The sequence below is a fragment of the Salvelinus namaycush genome, chromosome 4 (assembly GCF_016432855.1).
Source record: "Salvelinus namaycush isolate Seneca chromosome 4, SaNama_1.0, whole genome shotgun sequence".
NCBI classification, from domain to species: Eukaryota; Metazoa; Chordata; class Actinopteri; order Salmoniformes; family Salmonidae; genus Salvelinus; species Salvelinus namaycush.
The window spans coordinates 6,572,613-6,597,137 of NC_052310.1; the positions used below are offsets into that span (position 1 = coordinate 6,572,613).

General features: G+C 42.4%; 2 protein-coding genes across 2 annotated transcripts in view; one reads left to right on the plus strand and one right to left on the minus strand.

Annotated features, from left to right (window-relative positions):
- Positions 1-342: 342 nt before the first annotated feature.
- LOC120046095 (RING finger protein unkempt homolog) lies at positions 343-16,774 on the plus strand. Its single transcript, XM_038991046.1, has 14 exons — positions 343-659; positions 1,137-1,346; positions 1,945-2,121; positions 2,264-2,385; positions 2,527-2,662; positions 4,007-4,124; positions 4,278-4,365; positions 4,712-5,070; positions 11,927-12,143; positions 13,703-13,798; positions 13,876-14,061; positions 14,199-14,380; positions 14,606-14,866; positions 15,059-16,774. The coding sequence occupies exons 1-14, from the start codon at positions 520-522 to the stop codon at positions 15,203-15,205; spliced, it is 2,439 nt and encodes an 812-aa protein (XP_038846974.1). The 5' UTR covers positions 343-519; the 3' UTR covers positions 15,206-16,774.
- LOC120046094 (protein unc-13 homolog D-like) overlaps positions 16,686-24,525 on the minus strand; it is a 21,255-nt gene continuing 13,415 nt past the window's right edge. Inside the window, exons 22-34 of the mRNA XM_038991045.1 lie at positions 23,369-23,489; positions 22,324-22,476; positions 21,871-21,966; positions 21,440-21,646; positions 21,231-21,305; positions 20,079-20,158; positions 19,134-19,248; positions 18,050-18,121; positions 17,829-17,912; positions 17,620-17,740; positions 17,384-17,507; positions 16,958-17,163; positions 16,686-16,881 (exon numbers count right to left, since the gene is read on the minus strand). Of these exons, the coding sequence (XP_038846973.1) occupies positions 16,772-16,881; positions 16,958-17,163; positions 17,384-17,507; positions 17,620-17,740; positions 17,829-17,912; positions 18,050-18,121; positions 19,134-19,248; positions 20,079-20,158; positions 21,231-21,305; positions 21,440-21,646; positions 21,871-21,966; positions 22,324-22,476; positions 23,369-23,489 (1,564 nt within the window). The 3' untranslated portion in view covers positions 16,686-16,771. The remainder of the gene's footprint in view (positions 16,882-16,957; positions 17,164-17,383; positions 17,508-17,619; positions 17,741-17,828; positions 17,913-18,049; positions 18,122-19,133; positions 19,249-20,078; positions 20,159-21,230; positions 21,306-21,439; positions 21,647-21,870; positions 21,967-22,323; positions 22,477-23,368; positions 23,490-24,525) is intronic.

Here is a 24,525-nt window from a genome sequence, read left to right on the forward strand (position 1 = left end):
TGTATGGTCGATGAAATGGTGGAGCATGTGTTGTTATATTGTTGTAAGTTTGTTGAAGAGAGGGAAAGATTGAAGTGTCGGGTCATTGGGGTTGAACAGGGTTGGAGAGGTTTGGAAGCGATTTTTGGAATGGGGGAGGGCCTATTAGAAGTTAGTAGGGCTCTTTTTTATTTTCTCAGAAGTACTGAGTTAGGTAAGAGGTTTTAGAAATGTTGTAAACCGTGATTGACCACACTCCAGCACATTAGGTGGCGGCATACACTTTAAACGTTTGTTTGCGAGCCGCCAGAATATCGTAGAAGAAGAAAATCTCGCTCGCTCTTCTCCCACTGCCGGCCACTGGGCTTCCTCTCGTCAGCGATTTGGTAGTGACATCCGCTGAAATATCTGGTTCAATCTGTGGTACTGTCTTTGCTTACACTTCCTGGTACCAGGCGCAAGCGTACAACAGTAAAGAATGCGGACTTCGTCGCACACTGGATACAGGACGCGGGTAGGAAAGCTATAAAGAGGAAAATTATGTCGAAAACACATACACAGCCCCCGTCCTCGTCGGTGACTACGACCACCAGTGGACCTTCCTCCTCCTCGCCCGCAGGAGGCACGACGTCTCCCGCCAACGTCCTGCACGTACAGCCTGAGAAACCTCAACACTACACGTACGTAGACCACATATAGACACACGCAACTTCACGTGTGTAAGTAAACATACCAAAACACCACTGACGTTAAGAGAATTAGGTCAGTTGCTCCTGTCGGATTTGAATTAAAGTATTCTCTCAGTTATCTCAGGTTTGGATTAATGTGTACCCGTTCTAGAGGCCTACTGGTGACTGAGTTGGTATGTTTTGGATAGGCAGAGGTGGACTGTTTGGGGAGCTGTCAGTGTTTAGCTATCCATATGTAGAGTTGACCTGAGTTAACATTTTGTGTCTGGATATTATAATATGCAATACAAATACAATGTAAGACTCTAATAAGATTTGATTTAATGGTTGGTCTAGTGGCCTATAATTGGTTCATAAGTTATCTTTGTGTGTCTGTGTTTTTGAGAGAGAAAGTAAGAGAGCGACATAGTTGCTATAACTCCTGCAGCTTGCTATAGTTACCACGTCACCCCCCCCCCCCCCATGCAGGTATCTGAAGGAGTTCAGGACAGAACAGTGTCCTCTGTTTGTGCAGCACAAGTGTACCCAGCACCGACCCTTTGCCTGCTTTTATTGGCACTTCCTGAACCAGCGGCGCCGTAGACCCATCCGCAGGCGGGATGGAACCTTCAACTACAGCCCAGACGTCTACTGTACCAAATACGACGAGAGCACAGGCACCTGCCCTGATGCGGACGAGTGAGTGTGTGTCAGAGAGAGAGAGTGTTTGTCCGTGTGCTGGGGGGTACCAAGGATTTTTATTTTATTTCATGTATTGGTACTCAGATAGCACAGACAGAGACACTTGTTTTCTAAAATAAAAACAATGTTTTTGGGGCAAAAGAATGGTCAATCCTAGAGTTCCCGACATGAATATATACTGAACATGCTCTACATTGCATAGTAAAGCACCTGGGATTGGGATTTATTTTCAGATTGAGGTGTTACTGTTTATCAATGAGGTGAGAGGATGCACCCACTAACAACTCTAGCACCTGTAACCATTCCGGTGAATAGCTGAAGTGATGGCTGTTGACTGCAGTGCTTTGCAGCTGAAAGCAGCACCACTCTCTCCACCTCCGGGCCATAACTCAGTCAGATCAGAAGAAGTGCTAACACATCACTTTCTCACACCTAGTCCATTAACACACACAAGGGGAATGCTAATGATGAAGACGGTGGCTCTGAGCCAATATCACGTGACCCATCAAGATGTGTAAGTTGTTTTTTCCCCCTGTATGTTTATAAAAATTATTTACAATACAATAATTGTATCTCTCAACGGTGTGATTTCCAGATGTCCGTTGCTGCATGGTACGGCGGGCGACACAGAGCGGAGGTATCATCTGAGGTACTATAAGACGGGCTCCTGTATCCACGAGACGGACGGGAAGGGCCACTGCGGTAAGAACGGCTCCCACTGCGCCTTCGCACACGGATCACATGACCTACGATGTCCCGTCTACGACGTCAGGTAGAGTAGAGACGCATCATACAATATAATGACCCAAAGCCGGAGACGGGGTCTCAATCTTGTAGTCTAGGCTCTTTTGTCTGTTTCATTGTTCTGTTTCTAACTGGTCTCGTTGCCATGACGTCCCTCTCCCCCTCTCAAGGGAGGTGCAGGTGATGGAGTCTCAGGGGGGGTCGGGGGCTACAGAGGGAGGAGGAGGGGACGGACTGGCGGCTAGTACCGCCCTCATTGAGAAGATCTTGAGTGAGGAACCCCGTTGGCAGAGTACGACTATACACACAACACACATCTTTTAACTGATCTAGGAAGATTCTATATGAAGGCCATGATTCCAATGCTAATACATTCCTCTCTCTCTCCACTTCTCTCTCTCTCTCCACTTCTCTCTCTCTCTCCTCTCTGTAGATAACAACTATGTGTTGTCCCACTACAAGACAGATCTGTGTAAAAAACCTCCTCGTCTGTGTCGCCAAGGTTACGCCTGTCCCTACTACCACAACAGCAAAGACAGGCGGCGTAGTCCACACAAACACAAATACAGGTAAAAACAGGCGGCGTAGTCCACACAAACACAAATACAGGTAAAAACAGGCGGAGTAGTCCACACAAACACAGGTAAAAACAGGCGGCGTAGTCCACACAAATACAGGTACAAACAGGCGGCGTAGTCCACACAAATACAGGTACAAACAGGCGGAGTAGTCCACACAAATACAGGTACAAACAGGCGGAGTAGTCCACACAAATACAGGTACAAACAGGCGGAGTAGTCCACACAAATACAGGTACAAACAGGCGGAGTAGTCCACACAAACACAAATACAGGTACAAACAGGCGGCGTAGTCCACACAAATACAGGTACAAACAGGCGGAATAGTCCACACAAACACAAATACAGGTAAAAACAGGCGGAGTAGTCCACACAAATACAGGTAAAAACAGGCGGAGTAGTCCACACAAACACAAATACAGGTAAAAACAGGCGGAGTAGTCCACACAAACACAAATACAGGTACAAACAGGCGGCGTAGTCCACACAAATACAGGTAAAAACAGGCGGAGTAGTCCACACAAACACAAATACAGGTACAAACAGGCGGAGTAGTCCACACAAATACAGGTAAAAACAGGCGGAGTAGTCCACACAAACACAAATACAGGTACAAACAGGCGGAGTAGTCCACACAAATACAGGTAAAAACAGGCGGAGTAGTCCACACAAACACAAATACAGGTAAAAACAGGCGGAGTAGTCCACACAAACACAAATACAGGTACAAACAGGCGGCGTAGTCCACACAAACACAAATACAGGTACAAACAGGCGGCGTAGTCCACACAAATACAGGTAAAAACAGGCGGAGTAGTCCACACAAACACAAATACAGGTAAAAACAGGCGGAGTAGTCCACACAAATACAGGTAAAAACAGGCGGAGTAGTCCACACAAACACAAATACAGGTAAAAACAGGCGGAGTAGTCCACACAAACACAAATACAGGTACAAACAGGCGGAGTAGTCCACACAAACACAAATACAGGTACAAACAGGCGGCGTAGTCCACACAAATACAGGTAAAAACAGGCGGAGTAGTCCACACAAACACAAATACAGGTACAAACAGGCGGAGTAGTCCACACAAATACAGGTAAAAACAGGCGGAGTAGTCCACACAAACACAAATACAGGTAAAAACAGGCGGAGTAGTCCACACAAACACAAATACAGGTACAAACAGGCGGAGTAGTCCACAGAAATACAGGTACAAAACATACACACATCCATTTGACAGAAACAGGTCATATGGCTTGAAACATCTTTTTTTATAATTTTTTACTTGTGTCCCAAAAACATGAATAAAGTGTGGTCTTTCTCTCTCCAGAGCGCTGCCGTGCCCAGCGGTGAAGCACAGTGAGGAGTGGGGAGACCCCAGTAAGTGTGAGGGTGAAGAGGGATGCCAGTACTGCCACACACGCAGCGAGCAGCAGTTTCACCCTGAGGTACGTGTTGAAGTCCATCCTCATCTCAAATCATAACCACGTCGTCCGTTTATAGTGCTGGCAGGTTTGTGCCAAAGTTCCAGTTAACTACATTTGCTTAACACGAGACAGAACTCTATGTTCAATGACTGTTTGTCTGATGTTCCCCTCCAGATTTATAAATCCACCAAGTGTAATGACATGCAGCAGTGTGGCAGCTGCCCCAGAGGCCCCTTCTGTGCCTTTGCACACCTAGACAACAGTAAGTGTCTTACAACAACCCCATAATCGTGTGGTATGATTAAGCAATAAGGCCAGAGAATGTGTGGTATATGGCCAATATACTACGGCTAAGGGCTGTTCTTAAGCACGACGCAACGGGGAGTGCCTGGACACAGCCCTTAGCCGTGGTATATTGGCCATATATCACAAACCCCAGAGGTGCCTTATTGCTATTATAAACTGGTTACCTAATGGAATTAGAGCAGTAAATTGTATAAGGCCTGATATATCACAGCTGTCAGCCAATCAGCATTCAGGACTTGAATCACCCAGTTTATAATGATAGTAAGTAACTTATCTACTGTTTTTCTCCTCCTGTCCCCCAGAGCCCCCTATCAGTGAAGAACCCTTGTTTCAGACCCCCAGCTCCCCACCAGGCCCGCTGGACCCTTACCCTGTCCAGGAGGGATGTTCCAGCCCTGGGGGCCGAGGTGGGAGGTCTGGGTCTCTGTCTGGAGGGCCGTTCACCCCGCCAGGGGGGTTGTGTGTGGCAGAGCAGGGCCTATTAGGGAAGGTGCTGTCGCTGTGTGAGGACGTGTGTGTGGGAAGCGAACCCCTCTCCCCCTGGGCTAGAGAGGGAGGGTACGGTAGGGCACCGGGGTACGAGAGGGAAGACCAGGCCAAACAGAAGAGTTTTGCCATGGAGCAACGCAAGAGAGAAATGGCGTACCATCTCAGCAAACAGGTACCATTTTATTATTGTCAAAACAACCAGCTTCTAACAAACTATATTGAGCAAAAATAAACATGTAACATGTAAAGTGTTGGTTCCATGTTTCATGAACTGAAATAAAAGATCCTAGACATTTTCCATACGCACAAAGTTTTTCTCTCAATTTGTGCACTAATGTGTTTACGTCCCTGTTAGTGAACATTTCTCCTTTGCCAAGATAATCCATCCACCTGACAGGTGTGGCATATCAAGAAGCTGATTAAACAACATGATCATTACACAGGTGGACCTTGTGCTGGGGACAATAAAAGGCCACTCTAAAATGTGCGGTTTTGTCACACAATGCCACAGATGTCTCAGGTTTTGAGGGAGCTTGTAATTGGCATGCTGACTGCGGGAATTACCACCATAGCTGTTGCCAGAGAATTGAATGTTCATTTCTCTACCATAAGCCACCTCCAATGTCATTTGAGAGAATTTGGCAGTACGTCCAACCGGCCTCATAACCGCAGACCACGTGTAACCAAGCCAGCCCTGGACCTCCACATCCGGCTTCTTCACCTGCGGGCTCATCTGAGACCAACCACCTGGACAGCTGATGAAACTGAGGAGTATTTCTGCCCTTTTATGGGGAAAAACTAATTCTGATTGGCTGGGCCTGGCTCCCCAGTGGGTGGGCCTAGGTCCCCAATGGGTGGATCTGGCTGCCAAGTGGGTGGGCCTATGCCCTCCCAGCTCAACCATTGGCTGCGCCCTTGCCCAGTCATGTGAAATCCACAGATTAGCGCGTAATGAATTTATTTCAATTTACCGATTTCCTTATATCAACTGTAACTGAGTAAAATCAGTTATTGTTGCATGTTGAATTTATATTTTTGTTCAGTATATAATTACACATTATTGGTCAGGGTGTATGTTGCTGCTTCAGCCAGCTTGTCGTTGTCTTGCTGACTCGTCTTGCTGTCTCGTTGCTGTTTCACATTGTTGAATGCAGAAACTATACTATAATAACTATACTATAACTATACTATAATAACTATACTATAACTAGGGTTGCAACTGGTCGGAAACTTTCCGGTAATTTCCCATGGGAAGTTAAGCCTGGGAATTTTGCTTAAATTCATCAAATAAGTTAGCCCCATTTTTTTGTGGGATACACATAAGACAATTCTAGGTATTGTGGCATATTTTGGTTAAACTATCCCCAATTCAATGGAATTGCAACCCTCTGCATACACAGTGCACTCTTCCATCACATGTACAGCTGATTCTCAAGATCTTGCACGCTAATGAGATGCTATTGAGCCCACACTACTACACTGTCTGAGCCAAGGACTACATGCTTTCTGGTAAGTTTTGATTACAGTACTGGGTGGGGTGAATATATTTTATATGACCTTTTATACAGACCTCTACATGCTTTGTAAGTAGGAAACACTGCCGATTTTGCAGGTTATCAAATACTTGTTCTCCCCACTGTACATTATTTTTTGTTAACTAGTAAATAGTAGCCTACAGCAAAGTGTGTTTAAATAATTTCTAACTTGTTAACAATTTATGCAATTTAGTTTTTGCTACCATGTGGGTTTTAGCTTGCTTGAGCCTGCTAACTGAGGAGTGTTAATTCACCTGTTTCTATACATGTTTCATTTTAAAACGTTTATCTTACAAAGGAGTTGATTAATCTAACTGTTTAACTATTTATCTGTACATGGAATTGTATTTGTTTTTTTAACTAATTTTCCCCCCTAATTTTTACAGGAAAATGCCACGGGGCACTATCTGATGTGTGGAGACATTTCACTGCAGCTAATGTAGAAGGAAAAGCTGTGTACATTTGCAAATACTGTGCCAAATCATATGTGAAGAATGCAACAAAGATACAGAATCATCTGGCCAAGTGCATAAAGTTCCCTCAGTGCTCACAACAAGCAACCTCTGACAAAAGTCCCTCTACTTCTATTCAAGGTGAAATGATGAATCGGACACCTTACCTTAGGTTTTTTGACTCAATGGAGGAACGTAGTCAGGGAAATGCTGATGAATGTCTTGCTCGAGCTGTGTATGTAACTGCTTCACCTCTGATGCTCACAGGCAATGTGTATTGGAAGAGATTTCTGAATGTTCTTCGCCCAGCATACACCCCTCCAACCAGACATGCTTTATCTACTAATTTGCTGGATGCAGAGTTCAACAGAGTTCAAGTGAAGGTCAAGCAAATCGTAGAGGAAGCAGACTGTATTGCAATCATCTCTGATTGGTGGTTGAATGTTCGTGGGCAAGGAATAATTAACTATGTCATCTCCACCCCTCTAACAGTATTCTACAAAAGCACAGACACCAGGGACAAAAGACACACCGGTCTCTACATTGCAGATGAGCTGAAGGCATGCTACTATCAATGACCTTGAACCACAGAAGGTATTTGCACTGGTGACAGACACTGCTGTGAACATGAAGGCTGCTTGGTCTAAAGTGGAGGAGTCCTACCCTCACACCCATTGGCTGTGCTGCTAATGCATTGAATCTGCTCCTCAAGGACATCATGGCACTGAAAACAATGGATACACTCTAGAAGAGAGCCAAGGAAATGGTTAGGTATGTGATCAAGTTATAGCAGCAATCTACCTCGCCAAGCAAAGTGAGAAGAATAAGAGCACCACATTGAAGCTGCCCATCAACACCCTTTGGGGTGGTGTTGTCATCATGTTTGACAGTCTCATGGAGGGGAAGGGGTCTCTCCAAGAAATGGCCATATTACACACTGCCGATTTGGACATTCCATCAAGAGGATCCTCCTGGATGATGTATTTTGGGAGAGAGTGGTAAGCAGCCTGAAACTCCTGAAACCTATAGTAGTAGCCATTGCACGGATTGAGGGAGACAATGCCATCCTGTCTGATGTTCAGACTCTGCTTGCAGATGTAAGAGAAGACATCCGTACTGCCCTGGCACTTCACTTTTGCTCCAAGCAGAGGAAACTGCAGTTCTGAAATACATCAAAAAGTGTGAAGACTTCTGCCTGTAGCCCATACACTCTGCAGCGTACATGTTGGACTCCAAGTATGCTGGCAATCCATCCTGTCTGGTGCAGAGATCAACAAGGCCTATGGTGTCATCACTACCGTGTCTCGCCACGTTGGCCTGGATGAGGGCAAGGTTCTTGGCAGTCTGGCGAAGTACACTTCCAAGCAAGGGCTTTGGGATTGAGATGCAATATGGCAGTGGTGGAAGGGACTCATCAGCCACCTGGTGGAAGGGACTTTGTGGATCTGAGGCTCTTTCCCCTGTTGCCTCCATCATCCTCCAAATCCCACCAACATCAGTCGCCTCAGAGCGCAACTGGTCCTTGTTTGGGAAGACACACACCAAAGCACGCAACAGGCTGACCACTACAAGGGTTGAAAAATTGGTGGACATCCGGGCAAATTTGAGGCTTTTTGAGCCTGACAACGAGCCACCCTCAACAAGGTTGGAAAGTGACAGTGAAGATGAGGGCTCAGAGTCTGATGTTCAAGAGATGGCCATTGAGGAGGTCCAGGGAGAAGACATGGAAGCCTGAGAGGAAGACAACCAAAGCTTTAGTTTCTAGACTATCATCTTACAGATGTATGTTGAAAACGTTTTTGGGAGATGCGAAGGATCATTCAATATTCCCTTATGTTGTTCAGTGAAATCATCCCATGTGAAGAGTCAACTAATTTAATTAAAGTTCAATTCGTAACTACATTTTTAAATGTATTTCTATTGGAAGGATTTGATCATTTGCAATTATGTCTACTTATGATGAGGTAAAATGTTTATGTTTCTGTCTCCATTTGATATGGTAAATATATCCAATGCAAAAAACATCTTAATTTTAATGGTATTAATATTAATTTGCATATTTCCGTTTAATTTCCATTAATTCCCATGGAAAGTTTCCACCTCTGAATATTCCCCAAAATGTGCAACTATATTACTATTACTATTACTATACTATTACTATACTATAACTATACTGTAACTATAACTAGCTAACTATTCTATAACTAACTATCCTATAGCTAACTATACTAGAACTTACTAGAACTATACTAGAACTTACTAGAACTATACTAGAACTATTACTATACTATAACTATTACTATACTATAACTGACTATAACTAACTAACTATACTATTACTATACTATAACTACTATACTGTAAATATACTGTAACTATAACTAGCTAACTATTCTATAACTTACTATAACTAACTATACTACAACTATACTCTAACAATGTTACACTAACTAACTATACTATTACTATTACTAACTATACTATAACTACTATACTTTAACTAACAATACTATAACTAGCTAACTATTCTATAACTAACTACTATAACTCACTTCTATAACTATATAACTCAGTATACTCTAACTATACTATAACTAACTAATTACCATAACTATACTGTAACTAGCTATACTATAACTAACTATACTATAATATAACTATACCGTAACTATACTATAACGAACTATACTGTAACTAACTGTACTATAACTAACTGTACTATAACGAACTATACTATAACGAACTATACTGTAACTATACTGTAACTAACTACTATAACTATATTATAACTATACTGTAACTAGCTATACTATAACTAACTATACTATAATATAACTATACCATAACTATACTATAACTAACCATACTATAACTAACTACTATAACTATACTGTAACTAACTATACTGTAACTAACTATACTATAACTAACTATACTATAATATAACAATACCGTAACTATACTATAACTAACCATACTATAACTAACTAACTATACTGTAACTAACTATACTATAACTAACTATACCTGTACTATAGCTAACTATACTATAACGAATTATACTGTAACTAACTACTATAACTATACTATAACTGTACTATAACTAACTACTATAACTGTACTATAACTAACTATATTATAACTATACCGTAACTATACTATAACTAACTATACTGTGACTATACTGTAACTAACTATACTATAACTATACTATAACTAACTATACCGGACTACTATACCTATACTATAACTAACTATACTATAACGAACTATACCGTAACTATACTGTAACTAACTACTATAACTGTACTATAACTAACTACTATAACTGTACTATAACTGACTATACTATAGCTATACTATAACTAACTATACCTGTACTATAACTAACTATACTATAACGAACGATACCGTAACTATACTGTAACTAACTATACTGTAACTAACTATACTGTAACTAACTATACTATAACTAACTACTATAACTATACTATAACTGTACTATAACGAACTATAATATAACTATAATATAACTATACCGTAACTAACTATACTATACCTATACTATAACTAACTATAACTGTACCATAACTAACTATACTGTAACTAACTACTATAACTATACTACAACCAACTATACTATAACTATACTATAACTACACTATAACTATAACTATACTATAACGAACGATACTGTAACTATACTATAACTAACTACTATAACTATACTATAACTGTACTATAACTAACTATAATACAACTATACCATACCGTAACTATACTATAACTAACTATACTATAACTAACTATACTATAACTGTACTATAACTAACTATAATACAACTATACCATACCGTAACTATACTGTAACTAACTATACTATAACTAACTGTACTATAACTAACTATACTATAACTAACTATACTGTAACCAACTATACTATAACCAACTATACTATAACTATACCGAAACTATATAGCTATACTATAACTATAATATAACTAGCTATACTATGACTAACTATAACTGTACTATAACTAACTATACTATAACGGACTATACTGTAACTAACTATACTATAACTAACTAACTAACTACTATAACTAACTATACTATAACTAACTATACTATAACTAACTATACCGTAACTATACTATAACTAACTACTATATCTAACTATACTATAACTATACTATAACTAGCTATACTATAACTATAATACAACTATAACTAACTATACCGTAACTAACTATACCGTAACTAACTATACTATAACTTACTATAACTATACTATAACCAACTATAGTATAACTATACTATAACTAATTATACTTTAACAATACTGTGACTATACTGTGGCTATACTGTGACTATACTGTAACTGGCTATACTATAGCTATGCTATAACTGACTATAACGAACTATACCATAACTATACTCTAACTAACTATACCATAACTATACTCTAACTAACTATAACTACTATAACTATACTATAACTACATCCCCAACTATACTATAACTATACTATAACTATACTATAACTAACTATACTATAATATAACTATACCGTAACTATACTGTAACTAACTATACTATAACCATACTATAACTAACTATAACTGTACTATACTATAACTAACTATACCGTAACTATACTGTAACTAACTATACTACAACTAACTACTATAACTGACTATACTATAACTAACGATACTATAACTATACTATAACTAACTGTACTATAACCAACTATACTACAACTATACTATAACTAACTATAACTGACTATACTATAGCTATACTATAACTAACTATACTGTAACCGACTATACTATAACCAGCTATAACTAACTACTACAACTATACTATAACTAACTATACTATGCCTATACTATAACTGTACTATAACTAACTATACTATAACTAACTATACTATAGTTATACTATAACTATACCCAACCCACTGTTAGTCTGCATAATGATTGTATCACCACCCTTCTCTAATCTGTCTCTATCTCTTTCTCTCTACTCTCTCTAGGACCTGCTGGTGTTTCTCCCAGTGGGTAGTCCTCTGAGTCTGTCCTCCAGTGTTCCCTCCAGCCTGGCAGCCACCCCTCCCAGCCCAGCCCCTCCAGGACCCCTCCACCAGGGCCACCACCTCCACCACGGAGCCCCAGCACCAGGCCTTTCCTCAGGCATGAATGCCAACGCACTGCCCTTCTACCCCACCAGCGACACCGTCGAGTCTGTAGTTGGTGAGTCAGTCACGTAGGCACAGAAGACTCTTTCAACTCTTATTACTCTTGAAGTCAGAGGAGCTGGTCACTGTACAAGTAGCTAACTATTGTAGTTTACTTCCTAACATTCCATTCAATAAAAAAACTATATTTATCCCTGAGGGGCAATTACATAGGTTATCTAGGAAGAATATTGACAGTGGATCACTTGATTGCCATGGGACCAGGGCTCTAAATTAAAGTTTTTCATTGGTAGCACTGGTGCTTCCATCTTAAAAATAGTTAGGAGCACAACATAAAATCTAGGAGCACAAGAATATATATTTTTGTAAATGATTGAGATATTGCGTATGAGGCCAAAATTAATTCTAGCTACTTTTGAGGCACATGTTGAGCCTTAGAAACTAATATTTAAACCTGTAAAGACATTTGTTTATTATAAAAAGCTAAATGTTGATACAAAAATAAGTTTCTACATTGTGTAAATCATTATCTATTGAGATGCATTACATTGGTAATTCTACACTGTCTCTTTAAGAGCGTCAAGTTTGTGAGTGACATGCAAGGGCTCAGTCATTCATTCATTGCTATGATCATTGATCTTCTAAAGAAGCTATTCTTTTTCCTTTCTGTTCCCCCAGATGTTTAGATATACTGGTAAAGTAACCAGGATGTTAGTTAGCTAGCCAATGAGGTAAGAAGACTGATGCCAGTGAATGGTTTTGGAACTGACCTTCGACATGGTTTTTGAACAGGGCCTACAAACAAACTATTTGGTCCACTGGCAGGTAGATAAAAAAAAATCTACCAGCCACTCAGAATTTTACCAGCTAATACATTTATTCGCCATAACACCAAAATCCACACAAATTTATCCGGGTCTTGGTTATCCCCATTGTTTTCTGGTTTTCACTCTCAAAATCACACTTTTTTTAAAAATAGAAAAACAACAGAATTGGATGTTCAAAGTCCACAACAATGCTTAAACCACATTAGGAGACCACTTTTGAGGTCTGGGGAGGAAAAATATATAAATATTTAGGAGGGTATAGTTGCCCTTTAATGTCGATTGCCCACATCAAGAGCCTGGAGTTTGGCTGGCAGTGTTTCTGTACTGCATGTACAATAGCAGAGTTAGCAAAACAAAAGACAACCCGATTGAAACAAATCATCACGATATCATATCATTCTGCCAGGTAAGCCAACTTTGCAGTTCTAATTTGGAAAGTTTTCTGGGAACGCCTTTAGAAATGACTGGCTGGCTACACTAAGTGGTAGACAGAGGGATTCCCATGCCGTCACGTCTTCATAAAGTTACAAGAAATACCAACATCACCGATGCCTTCTTTAATATTCTTTACATGTAAGATTTTTTCTCCAGGGCACTCAGAAACAACGGCCCAGTGAAAACTATTACTATCTGGGAGATTTCTCTTCCTGGTCGACACTGGTGCTCCTAAAATAAAATGTCAGGTCGCACAGAAAAATATCTGGAAGCACATGTGACCAAAATGGATGCCCTTGTGTGGGACAGATCTGAGTAAGTAACATTTTGTTTTTGTTGATGTGATGTATAGAATCAGCTCTGGATGACCTGGACCTGAATGTCTTTGGGATGTCTGCCCTGGAGAGAAGCCTGGACAGCAGCTCAGCTCTGCCCCGAGCCATGCTAGGTGGGTATGGAGCCCAGATACACACACCTACCTGAGGTGATTGTAATGTTTGATTAAATTATTGATTGATTTTGCAGGAGGGAACCAGCTCCAGAGTTCGGCTCCTGTCAACATCCCAGGATCCCTCTGCAGCTCCGCCCCTTTCAGCTCACCTTCGCCCTCGCCACCAATCAGAGCCCACCAGTCACCATTCTTCTCCGCTCATCTGTCGCAGCCCGGCCAATCAGAAAGCAGCTTCTTGGGGCCATCTCATAGCTCTCTAGGTTTGAGAACATATTTTTAGATCATGTATTTGTCTGTTAGATTAGAGGAGATTTAAAAATGTGCCCCAACATTTCCCCGTACTTTCTAGAGACACCTCAACTTAATAAATATTTCTCATGTGTCTTCTGTATTGCAGGTCTGAATGGTATGAGCAGTAGTATCTGGGAGCACCCGTCATGCCAGGGTTCTCCCGGTACACCGCCGGCCCTGCTACCCTCCATGGGCCAGAGCATGGAGACAGCCCGGGTCCGACAGGAACTAGACGATGCTAACAGACTACTGAAACACTGGGACCACACCTGGAGACATACAGCACAGGTACGAGGTGTGTGTGTGTGTGTGTGTGTGTGTGTGTGTGTGTGTGTGTGTGTGTGTGTGTGTGTGTGTGTGTGTGTGTGTGTGTGTTAGTGTACACCAATAAACCATAAAAAGGGTCAGTCTTAAGAAATGTCCCTCTTCCTTCCCCTTTAATCGCTCTGTCGCTCTCTCCTTCTTTTCTCATGTTTCTCCCATCACCCTCTCTCTACATCACTCTCACTCCAGGCGTGGGCGTCGTTGAAGTCGGATGCGGAGGAGTCTCGTGGCTCGGCCGGTCGGTTAGCTTTACAAGCGGAGCATGCCAGGCAGGATGAGGAGGAGGCGCAGAGACAGACCTCCTTCCTCCAGGAGGCGCTGGACGGCATGAGAACAGGTGACAACCCCCACCTGGCCCTGCACCAGCTACAGCTGGTCCACAGACTGCCTGTAGAGTGTGTGGTCAGTCTGCAGGCCCAGCTGTGTACATGTCTACACACCGTGGAGCAGGTAGGGGATACGCTCACATACACCCAGAGCCATGCTTGTTGATGTGAAACATTCCCCAAGTAACTAGCAGGCTTTTCTCTTTCTTACTTTCTCTCTGTCTTTTTGTCTCTCTCTCTTTTTCTTCTCTCTTTCCCCCCCCCCCTCTCCTTTTCTCCTCTCTTTTTTTCTCCTCTCTCTCACCCCACCATCCAGGTGGTGTATAGAAAGCAGAGGCAGTGTTGTGTGATGTGTGGAGGGCAGGGCTCAGTCTCTCAGCCCTGTAGACACGGTCTGCAGTGTGACAGCTGCTCTGCAGAGTGCCCCCTCTGCCCAGAACAGACCCTGGATCAGTTATCCTGACCTAACTCCTCAACTAGCTACAGCTCAGCGGATCCCCCAACACTGATCTCAGACCAGCCCTAGTCACTTACTCAAAACAGCCCAGTTGACCCTAAAACTAAGTGACTGACTTTAGACCAGATCCAAACCAGTTCTAACGCTATGGAGTATAGGTAGATACTCTGTTGTTTCTTACCTCTGATCCTAGATCAGATATCCTCACCCAGAGACCAGCCTGCTGTCCCTATAGGCAAATGATTCAAGATCAGAAATGTTTTACTCAAACACTGCCTGTGCATAAGAAATGATTCGGGATCAGCTCTCCTCACTACAGACCTGACTTTCACCATTACGAACTAAACCACACAACTGACTCAGAGTCAGTTTATGGCACGCTTGACCTCTGTTCCATGATGCTACGGCCTAATGCCTCGATCACACCGACAGCGTCATTACGCTTTGGCACTCCAGAAGTACATTTATTGTAACGCTGCGTTTGCCTTGCAGAATTGCATTGCAGTGCGTTCGGTGTGGAGCATACACTTAATTTATCCATTGTATGAGTCAAACTGTATGCATAGATGGCTTGACAGAAATGGTAGCAGAAGGTGAATGTTGAACTTTTGTTGTGCACATATCCAGATAATGCTTTCCACAAGTACGCTGTCAGTGTGATTGAGGTGTTAGGGACCACCGTTGAAGACTGCTGGGAGTACAATTCCTTCGTTTTTACAGTTCAAATAAAAACATTTTCTATTTTTCATGCTTTTTCTAGAGGAGTGAAGGCAGTGGTTATCGTTTTGCTAACGAGACTTCTAGTCAGAGGAGGAATAGGCAAGCATCTCAATAGTTTAAAAAGGCTTATTCTCCCTTCGCACTGATCTGAAACTACAGGAAGGGAATACGGTAGAAGTCTATACAGAAATGACAGGTGAAGGAATGACAGCCCTGTTTAGACTATTTGGATGCAGCGGTCTGTGTGTGTTACGAATAGTTTCTGTATGTGACTGACTCTCAGGTTTGCTGTCTGTAATATTATTCTTTAACTGGAAAGATGGGGGCATGTTAACAACACAATCTTGAAAAATATACGAGTCAATTGTGTAGTCTTTGAAATGATGTATATTAGTTAATTTAATAACATTTAATAACATTCATTTAAGGCGATTCATGTTAACTCAAATGCCATTTAGTTTCTGTCAAACAACCAGCCTTTAAAAATATATATATAAATCAAGGTATCATTTTTTTTGGGGGGGGGGGGGCATAATTTACATTTGTAAGCATTTTAATATTTCACAGTATTTCAAATGGGTGTCAAATATACATTGTTTTTGTATGTCATAATTGCCCCATGCACTGACCACACCAGCTATCAGGTACCACCTCTGCTTTGGACACAGCAGGGGTGTGTATGCTTGTGTTGCTATCCGGTGAAAAGACATGATCACTGTGAAGAACACCGGCACTATACACAGACACACACCTGGCACACAGTCCATCGCTTTACTGCATCCACCAACAGTGTTTAATTGAGTCTGTTTTGGTATAGAACAATAAAATACACGTCTATTTTTGTTATTATTCTCATTGTTTCTCCTCCTGTGACTGTTTCTCTCTCTGTCTGCGTTTCTTCACAAACGCCTGGGCCTCCCTCTCTCCTCTCCTCGACTCCAACAGCTTCAGAATACTGTCATCTGGACAAAACGAGCACGCTTCAGTATCATGCACAAGTACGTGTTCATTTTCACACAACTTAATTCCAGCTCATACCGTTTGGTTTGGGGTGCATGAGCGGCAGGCGTATCTGGGCCGGGGAAGGGTCTGGCTGGTGCCCTGGCCCCCCTCCGACCCCCGGCACTGCCTTCAGAGCCAGGAAGGCCTCCCCCTCGAAGTCGTCTGTTCTCAGGGTGTCATAGTCCAACACTGTCACCACCAGACATGCCCCCACAGCCTGGCACTGCTCCACTGACACCATACTGACGGAGGGAGGCAGGGGGTACATGGAGAAGAGGGGGATGTGGGAGAGATTGATTACCTGTATAGTTCCTGAGGGTAGGAAATAGTAGGAGACAAGGCTGAAGCGGAAAAGGTGGTTGTAACTCTTAACATGTTTTCAACAAAGATCTGAGAGACTTGGATTATCCGTCTGCCACCAATGTAGCAACGGAGGGGGCAGCAGTTGGAGCTAGGGCTTACAACTCGAAGGCCTCGTCGAAAAGGGGGTTGAGGTCACAGTTCTTGATCTGGGTGGTGCGAGGCTCCACCTCAGGGAACACATGACGAGGCTCCAGACACAACTGGACAAACGGATCACTGGAACCTGGAGAGGAGGGAGAGAGACACCAGAGATATCTGATCTTTAAGAAGACCTGTCTTGTACTTTCCCTTGATCTATATCGATGTAAAAGAGACGAGGAGAGGAAACCACTGACCGTTGGAGTCCATGGGTAGGAGATTAGCTGCATTCAACACTTCCACTCTGAGTCTATGATCAGACCTCCTGTAGGATGCTATGAGTGTGACCGCGCCGTACTTTTCTCCACTGTAAACTTTCTGTTACACAAATGCAGATTCAATCCAATGTATTCTGTATAGCTATGGTTTTTCGCTGCTATACAACACAAGTAGAATACACTCTTACCTGTTCCCATACTTTCATATCCAGGAATTTCTCTATGAGCTGCTGGCAGTTGAGAGAGTTGTGTGTCAAGTGAGATTTCAGAGTCTGAATGAATTGAGGTGAGCGCAGAAAGAGAGAGGGTTATTGTACAGCGTTCATAACACAAGGTCACCCTCTTGTACATGCCCTTATAGAACCAAGTTCTAACAATATACTGTGCAATGTAACCAACATGAACTCACTTTGTAGTCGTCTGTGTGTAGGGTCTCCAGTGGCAGTCCGTTCCCCTCAGCATAAAAACACTGCTCAAGACACTGCAACACAGTCAGAATTGTCCTGAAGTGTGTACTTAAGAAAAGTATTAAACTGGAGTATGTACTGCAGTACATTACTAACCTGGAGTGTGTACTGCAGTACATTACTAACCTGGAGTGTGTACTGCAGTACATTACTAACCTGGAGTGTGTACTGCAGTACATTACTAACCTGGAGTGTGTACTGCAGTACATTACTAACCTGGAGTATGTACTGCAGTACTATACTAACCTGGAGTGTGTACTGCAGTACATTACTAACCTGGAGTGTGTACTGCAGTACATTACTAACCTGGAGTGTGTACTGCAGTACATTACTAACCTGGAGTGTGTACTGCAGTACATTACTAACCTGGAGTATGTACTGCAGTACATTACTAACCTGGAGTGTGTACTGCAGTACATTACTAACCTGGAGTGTGTACTGCAGTACATTACTAACCTGGAGTGTGTACTGCAGTACATTACTAACCTGGAGTGTGTACTGCAGTACATTACTAACCTGGAGTGTGTACTGCAGTACTATACTAACCTGGAGTATGTACTGCAGTACATTACTAACCTGGAGTGTGTACTGCAGTACATTACTAACCTGGAGTATGTACTGCAGTACATTACTAACCTGGAGTATGTACTGCAGTACTATACTAACCTGGAGTGTGTACTGCAGTACATTACTAACCTGGAGTGTGTACTGCAGTACATTACTAACCTGGAGTGTGTACTGCAGTACATTACTAACCTGGAGTGTGTACTGCAGTACATTACTAACCTGGAGTATGTACTGCAGTACATTACTAACCTGGACTATGTACTGCAGTACATTACTAACCTGGAGTGTGTACTGCAGTACATTACTAACCTGGAGTGTGTACTGCAGTACATTACTAACCTGGAGTATGTACTGCAGTACATTACTAACCTGGAGTATGTACTGCAGTACTATACTAACCTGGAGTGTGTACTGCAGTACATTACTAACCTGGAGTATGTACTGCAGTACTATACTAACCTGGAGTGTGTACTGCAGTCGTTGACAGAACACCATGAGTCCTCCCTCTTGTTTCTGCTGTGTAGCCACCTGGTATAAGGTTCTTATGGAGTTAGTCCACAACGGAGTCAAAAGACTAGGGAAGGAAGGAAGGAAGAGGGAGATGAAGAAAATATTTCAAAGGCTTGGAAATCACTGCTCTAAGATATTCATAGAGGTATGCTGGAAATCACTGCTCTAAGATATTCATAGAGGTATGCTGGAAACCACTGCTCTAAGATATTCATAGAGGTATGCTGGAAACCACTGCTCTAAGATATTCATAGAGGTATGCTGGAAACCACTGCTCTAAGATATTCATAGAGGTATGCTGGAAACCACTGCTCTAAGATATTCATAGAGGTATGCTGGAAACCACTGCTCTAAGATATTCATAGAGGTATGCTGGAAACCACTGCTCTAAGATATTCATAGAGGTATGCTGGAAACCACTGCTCTAAGATATTCATAGAGGTATGCTGGAAATCACTGCTCTAAGATATTCATAGAGATATGCTGGAAACCACTGCTCTAAGATATTCATAGAGGTATGCTGGAAACCACTGCTCTAAGATATTCATAGAGGTATGCTGGAAACCACTGCTCTAAGATATTCATAGAGGTATGCTGGAAATCACTGCTCTAAGATATTCATAGAGGTATGCTGGAAACCACTGCTCTAAGATATTCATAGAGGTATGCTGGAAACCACTGCTCTAAGATATTCATAGAGGTATGCTGGAAACCACTGCTCTAAGATATTCATAGAGGTATGCTGGAAATCACTGCTCTAAGATATTCATAGTGGTATGCTGGAAACCACTGCTCTAAGAACACAGAGGGTAATACATCCTCAGTACTGGTTGAACCACAGGTGAGTGTGTGTGTGAGTATTACAGGGGTGTGTGTGTGTGTGTGTGTATACACCTGTTAAAGTTCTCCTGCACCAGGTTCTCATTCATGTAGTGCAGCTCTTTCTCCAGATATTTCATCAGAGGAACCACAGCCTGGGATGGTGGACATATAGAGCAGTACAGTAACATGCTTTACATCAGCCATCGTAAACTAGGGCCCTGTGTTTCCGACAATCATGTCACATGACCTGGATTTTAAAAGCTTTAAATAAAAGTTTTTAACAAACTCTCCCATTTTATTTTTATGTCAGATGGTTCAGCACCGTCAGACAATAGAGCCACACAGTGGAAGTGTCACAATACCCATTAAACCTAGCGGTCAAACAAGGAAATGGTTCCAATTGTTTTTCCCATAGGGGATTTTAGAAACCCTTAAAATAAGGGCTTTGTTTTGTGAAGGCTTACCCTGGTGTGATGTTTTGATAACCATGTAAATATCTCTAGGACAAGGAGACTTTTATCAATATAGTCGGCTCTATTTATACTTAAATTCTAAAATTATAATTAGCATCAAAGTAGACATCGTTCAAAACTACAAAACCCTGCAAGTTCTACCTGACACCGTTTCTAACAGGTATTGTGTACATTTAAAACTTGCCCAAGACAGTTTACAGATTTGTCAATTTAAACAAATGTAGCCAATTTATTAATTCCTAAATTTAGCTAATATTAGATAGTTAATCCAGAGATTCTTACTTTTGCCTCGATTCGTCACCCTCATCCAGAGCATCATGTCATTTATAGTTCTGTATGATAGCCATATTAGCAGCTAATTAGCATTTCATTTTGGGGTAAATACAGGTGAATGTATTGACAAATGTCAGCTTGAGATTTACACGGTTATCAAAACATCACACCAGGGTAAGCCTTCACTAAACACAGCCCTTATTTTAAGTGTTTCTAAAATCCTCTATGGAAAAAACGATTGGAACCATTTCCTTGTTTGACCGCTAGGTTTTATGGGTATTATGACTCATACTGTGGTACTCTATTGCTTTCATTCTAATTTCTGGAGATAAAGGGTCAAGTCTAGGTAATGTGACATGATAGCCCAATACATAGAGCCCAATACGTAGAGTCCTAATCATCATAACACAAAAGGAAATGGATGTCTATAAATCCAGTATCGCTGAATTGGAAATGGCTAATGATGACAGTTTCTTACATCTTCAGTGGACTTGGAGGGGAGCCTGTGTCGAGTAGACATGCTGCGGACGTATGTCTCAATGTCTGAATTCAGCTAGAGAGAGAAAGAGACAGAGAGACTTGAAATTCTATATTGAAGAAGGGGACTATAGGCCAATTTCTCAATATGGTCCGGGTCTCTTTTGACTCCGCTCCATCTAAACCCTCCCCAGCCCTCTCTCCTCCTACCTTCCGTCCAACGGTCTCTAAGGCGGAGCGTATCTCTCTGCTGAGGACCCCCTGTGCATGCTGCAGCTGTGAGGGGAGCACGTTGTGGAACTGAGGGTCCCCTATCACGTGACGTGTGCGTTCTCGAAGCCCTGCCCAGTTGAGCTGCTGGGGCAGGCGGGTCAGCACCGACCTCAGGTGTTCCAAGTCATTCACTACTACACACAGCTGGAGGAGAGGAGGAGGGAGGGGAGCGGAGGGAGGGAGGGGGGAGGAGGAGAGGAGAGGAGGGGGGAGATTGAGAGACACAGAGAGGTGGCAATTAACACAATTCATTCACTTGAATGTAGTTAAGAGAAAAGGAGATAGAGAGAAGGACAAGAGGGAAGAAAGATTGAGCAGAGGGGAATGAAAGGGGAAGAGATACGAAGGAGGAGTGTTCTTTCCTTCACCTTGTTGACAGCGCTGCTGTGGTCAGAGTTCTCAGACAGCTCTCTGACCCGCTCCTTCAGGATACGACAGTAGTTCACCACGATCTTACACACGTCCTGAACACACACACACACATTGAAATGAGCTAAATCTTGTATACCAACAATATTAAATGTGTGTATTTTATACCTTTATTTAACTAGGCAAGTCGATTAAGAACAACTTCGCCCACCCCAGCCTGGTGGGACACAATGAGTCAATTGTGCACTGCCCTATGGGACTCCAAATCACAGCCGGATGTGACGCAGCCTGGATTTGAACCAGGTACTGCAGTGACACCTCTTGCACTGAGATGCAGTGTCTTAGACCACTGCGCCACTCGAGAGCCCCAAGTATGATAGAGCACGTTCTTGTCTGGTTATGATGAGATACTATGCGTATCTGCATGATCATGCATTTTTGTGATGCACTACCTCAGTGAGTTTGACCATTAGCATGAAGGCCTCCTCAGGGTCTGGCCAGGAGAGCTGCTCCCACAGCTGACAGATGGGCTGGACACAGGCCACCAGGTCTACGGCTGATGAGCTGTGTTTGATGGGCGCCATCCCCGACTGAAGCGGTTGCAGCTGGGGGAAGAGAGGGTGGACGGGTTGAGTATCTAGCTTTAAGGTGTACAGTAAATATTACCTGGTAGGGGGACGGGATGAGTATCTCACCTAGCTTCAAGGTGTACAGTAAATATTACCTGGTAGGGGGACAGGATGAGTATCTCACCTAGCTTCAAGGTGTACAGTAAATATTACCTGGTAGGGGGACGGGATGAGTATCTCACCTAGCTTCAAGGTGTACAGTGAATATTACCTGGTAGGGTGACGGGATGAGTATCTCACCTAGCTTCAAGGTGTACAGTAAATATTACCTGGTAGGGGGACGGGATGAGTATCTCACCTAGCTTCAAGGTGTACAGTGAATATTACCTGGTAGGGTGACGGGATGAGTATCTCACCTAGCTTCAAGGTGTACAGTGAATATTACCTGGTAGGGGGACGGGATGAGTATCTCACCTAGCTTCAAGGTGTACAGTGAATATTACCTGGTAGGGTGACGGGATGAGTATCTCACCTAGCTTCAAGGTGTACAGTGAATATTACCTGGTAGGGGGACGGGATGAGTATCTCACCTAGCTTCAAGGTGTACAGTAAATATTACCTGGTATCTATTCTATAAACTGGCTGGTTCGAGCCCTGAATGCTGACTGGCTGACAGCAGTGGTATATCATACCGTATACCACAGGTATGACAAAACATTTATTTTTACTGCTCTAATTACGTTGGTAACCAGTTTATAATAGCAATAAGGCACCTCATGGGTTTGTGATGGCCAATATACCACTCTGCGATGCGTCGTGCCTAAGAACTGCCCTTAGCCGTGGTATATTGGCCATATACCACATCCCCTCGGGCCTTACTGCTTAATTATATTGCTTCACTAGGTGTTATGTTATAACAGTATGTTACCTGGTCCACCTGCACAGCTCTCTCCACCCTGTCCTGAGTGGTGCTGAAGGCCTTGTTCAACCAATAGGGAAGCGCCTCACGGAAGCCCTCATGGAAGTTAGTCAGCTCCAACAGTTTAACACTGAAACAAAGCAACAGCCTTAGCTCTACACTGAGTGTACCAAACATTAGGAACACCTTCCGAATATTGAGTTTCACCCCCCCCCGTCTTCTTCCCTCAGAACAGCCTCAATTCATCGGGGCATGGACTCTACAAGGTGTCAAAAGCATTCCACAGAGATGCTGGCCCATGTTGACTCCAATGCTTCCCACAGTTTTGTCAAGTTGGCTGGATGTCGTTTGGGTGATGGACCATTCTTGATACACACGGGAAACTGTTGAGCGTGAAAAACCCAGCAGCGTTACAGTTCTTGACACAAACCGGTGCGCCTGGCACCTGCTACCATACCCTGTTCAAAGGCACTTACATCTTTGGTCTTGGATGTTTAAGTCTTTAGGACAATTGAGACATGGATTGTGTATGTGTGCCATTCATTGGGTGAAAATAATATATATGTGTCGTTGAACTGAAGCTGTTCTAAGGGGAGGGGGGGTGCAACTCAATATTAGGAAGGTGTTCTTAATGTTTTGTACACTCAGTGTATATAGTGTAGTAATGTGAAGTACTGCGTATGTATCAGGGAGTAGTGTGTTAGTAGTATGTAGTACTGCGTATATAGTATAAGGGAGTAATTTGTACTACCGAGCAACGTTCACTCAATTTTTTTGTTGTCACTGAGCAAATGTCAAGTGTTTACTGTGAAAACTGCCAAGTGGGCTACTGTGGCTATTTGATCATAATGTAGGCCTACCAGAGTGGTCTACCATAAAAAACTATGGAGAAAAATGTATCCCATAACATTTTAACATGGAAATAGCTGTTCTATCGTTCAGCCTACAGTAGCAGTGTGGTGGTCAATGTAGGCCTACATTCTATGAGACTTTTGAAGAAAAAAAACATGCAGGGCTTGACATTAACCTGTTTATCCACTTGTCCCTCAGTCAAGGAGCTGACTGAAGAAATCACTTTACAAAATAAAATTAATTATTATTCCCATACCATTATTACAGAGAATGAGACAAATTATGCTACGCTCTGCCTATTGGCTACTTAGCTT

Excerpts from the sequence above, each read along its gene's own strand:
- LOC120046095 (XM_038991046.1), top strand. The coding sequence starts at position 520 with ATGTCGAAAACACATACACAGCCCCCGTCCTCGTCGGTGACTACGACC. Across the intron at positions 2,663-4,006 it reads CCACACAAACACAAATACAG|AGCGCTGCCGTGCCCAGCGG; the intron begins GTAAAAACAGGC and ends TTCTCTCTCCAG. Across the intron at positions 4,366-4,711 it reads CTTTGCACACCTAGACAACA|AGCCCCCTATCAGTGAAGAA; the intron begins GTAAGTGTCTTA and ends CCTGTCCCCCAG.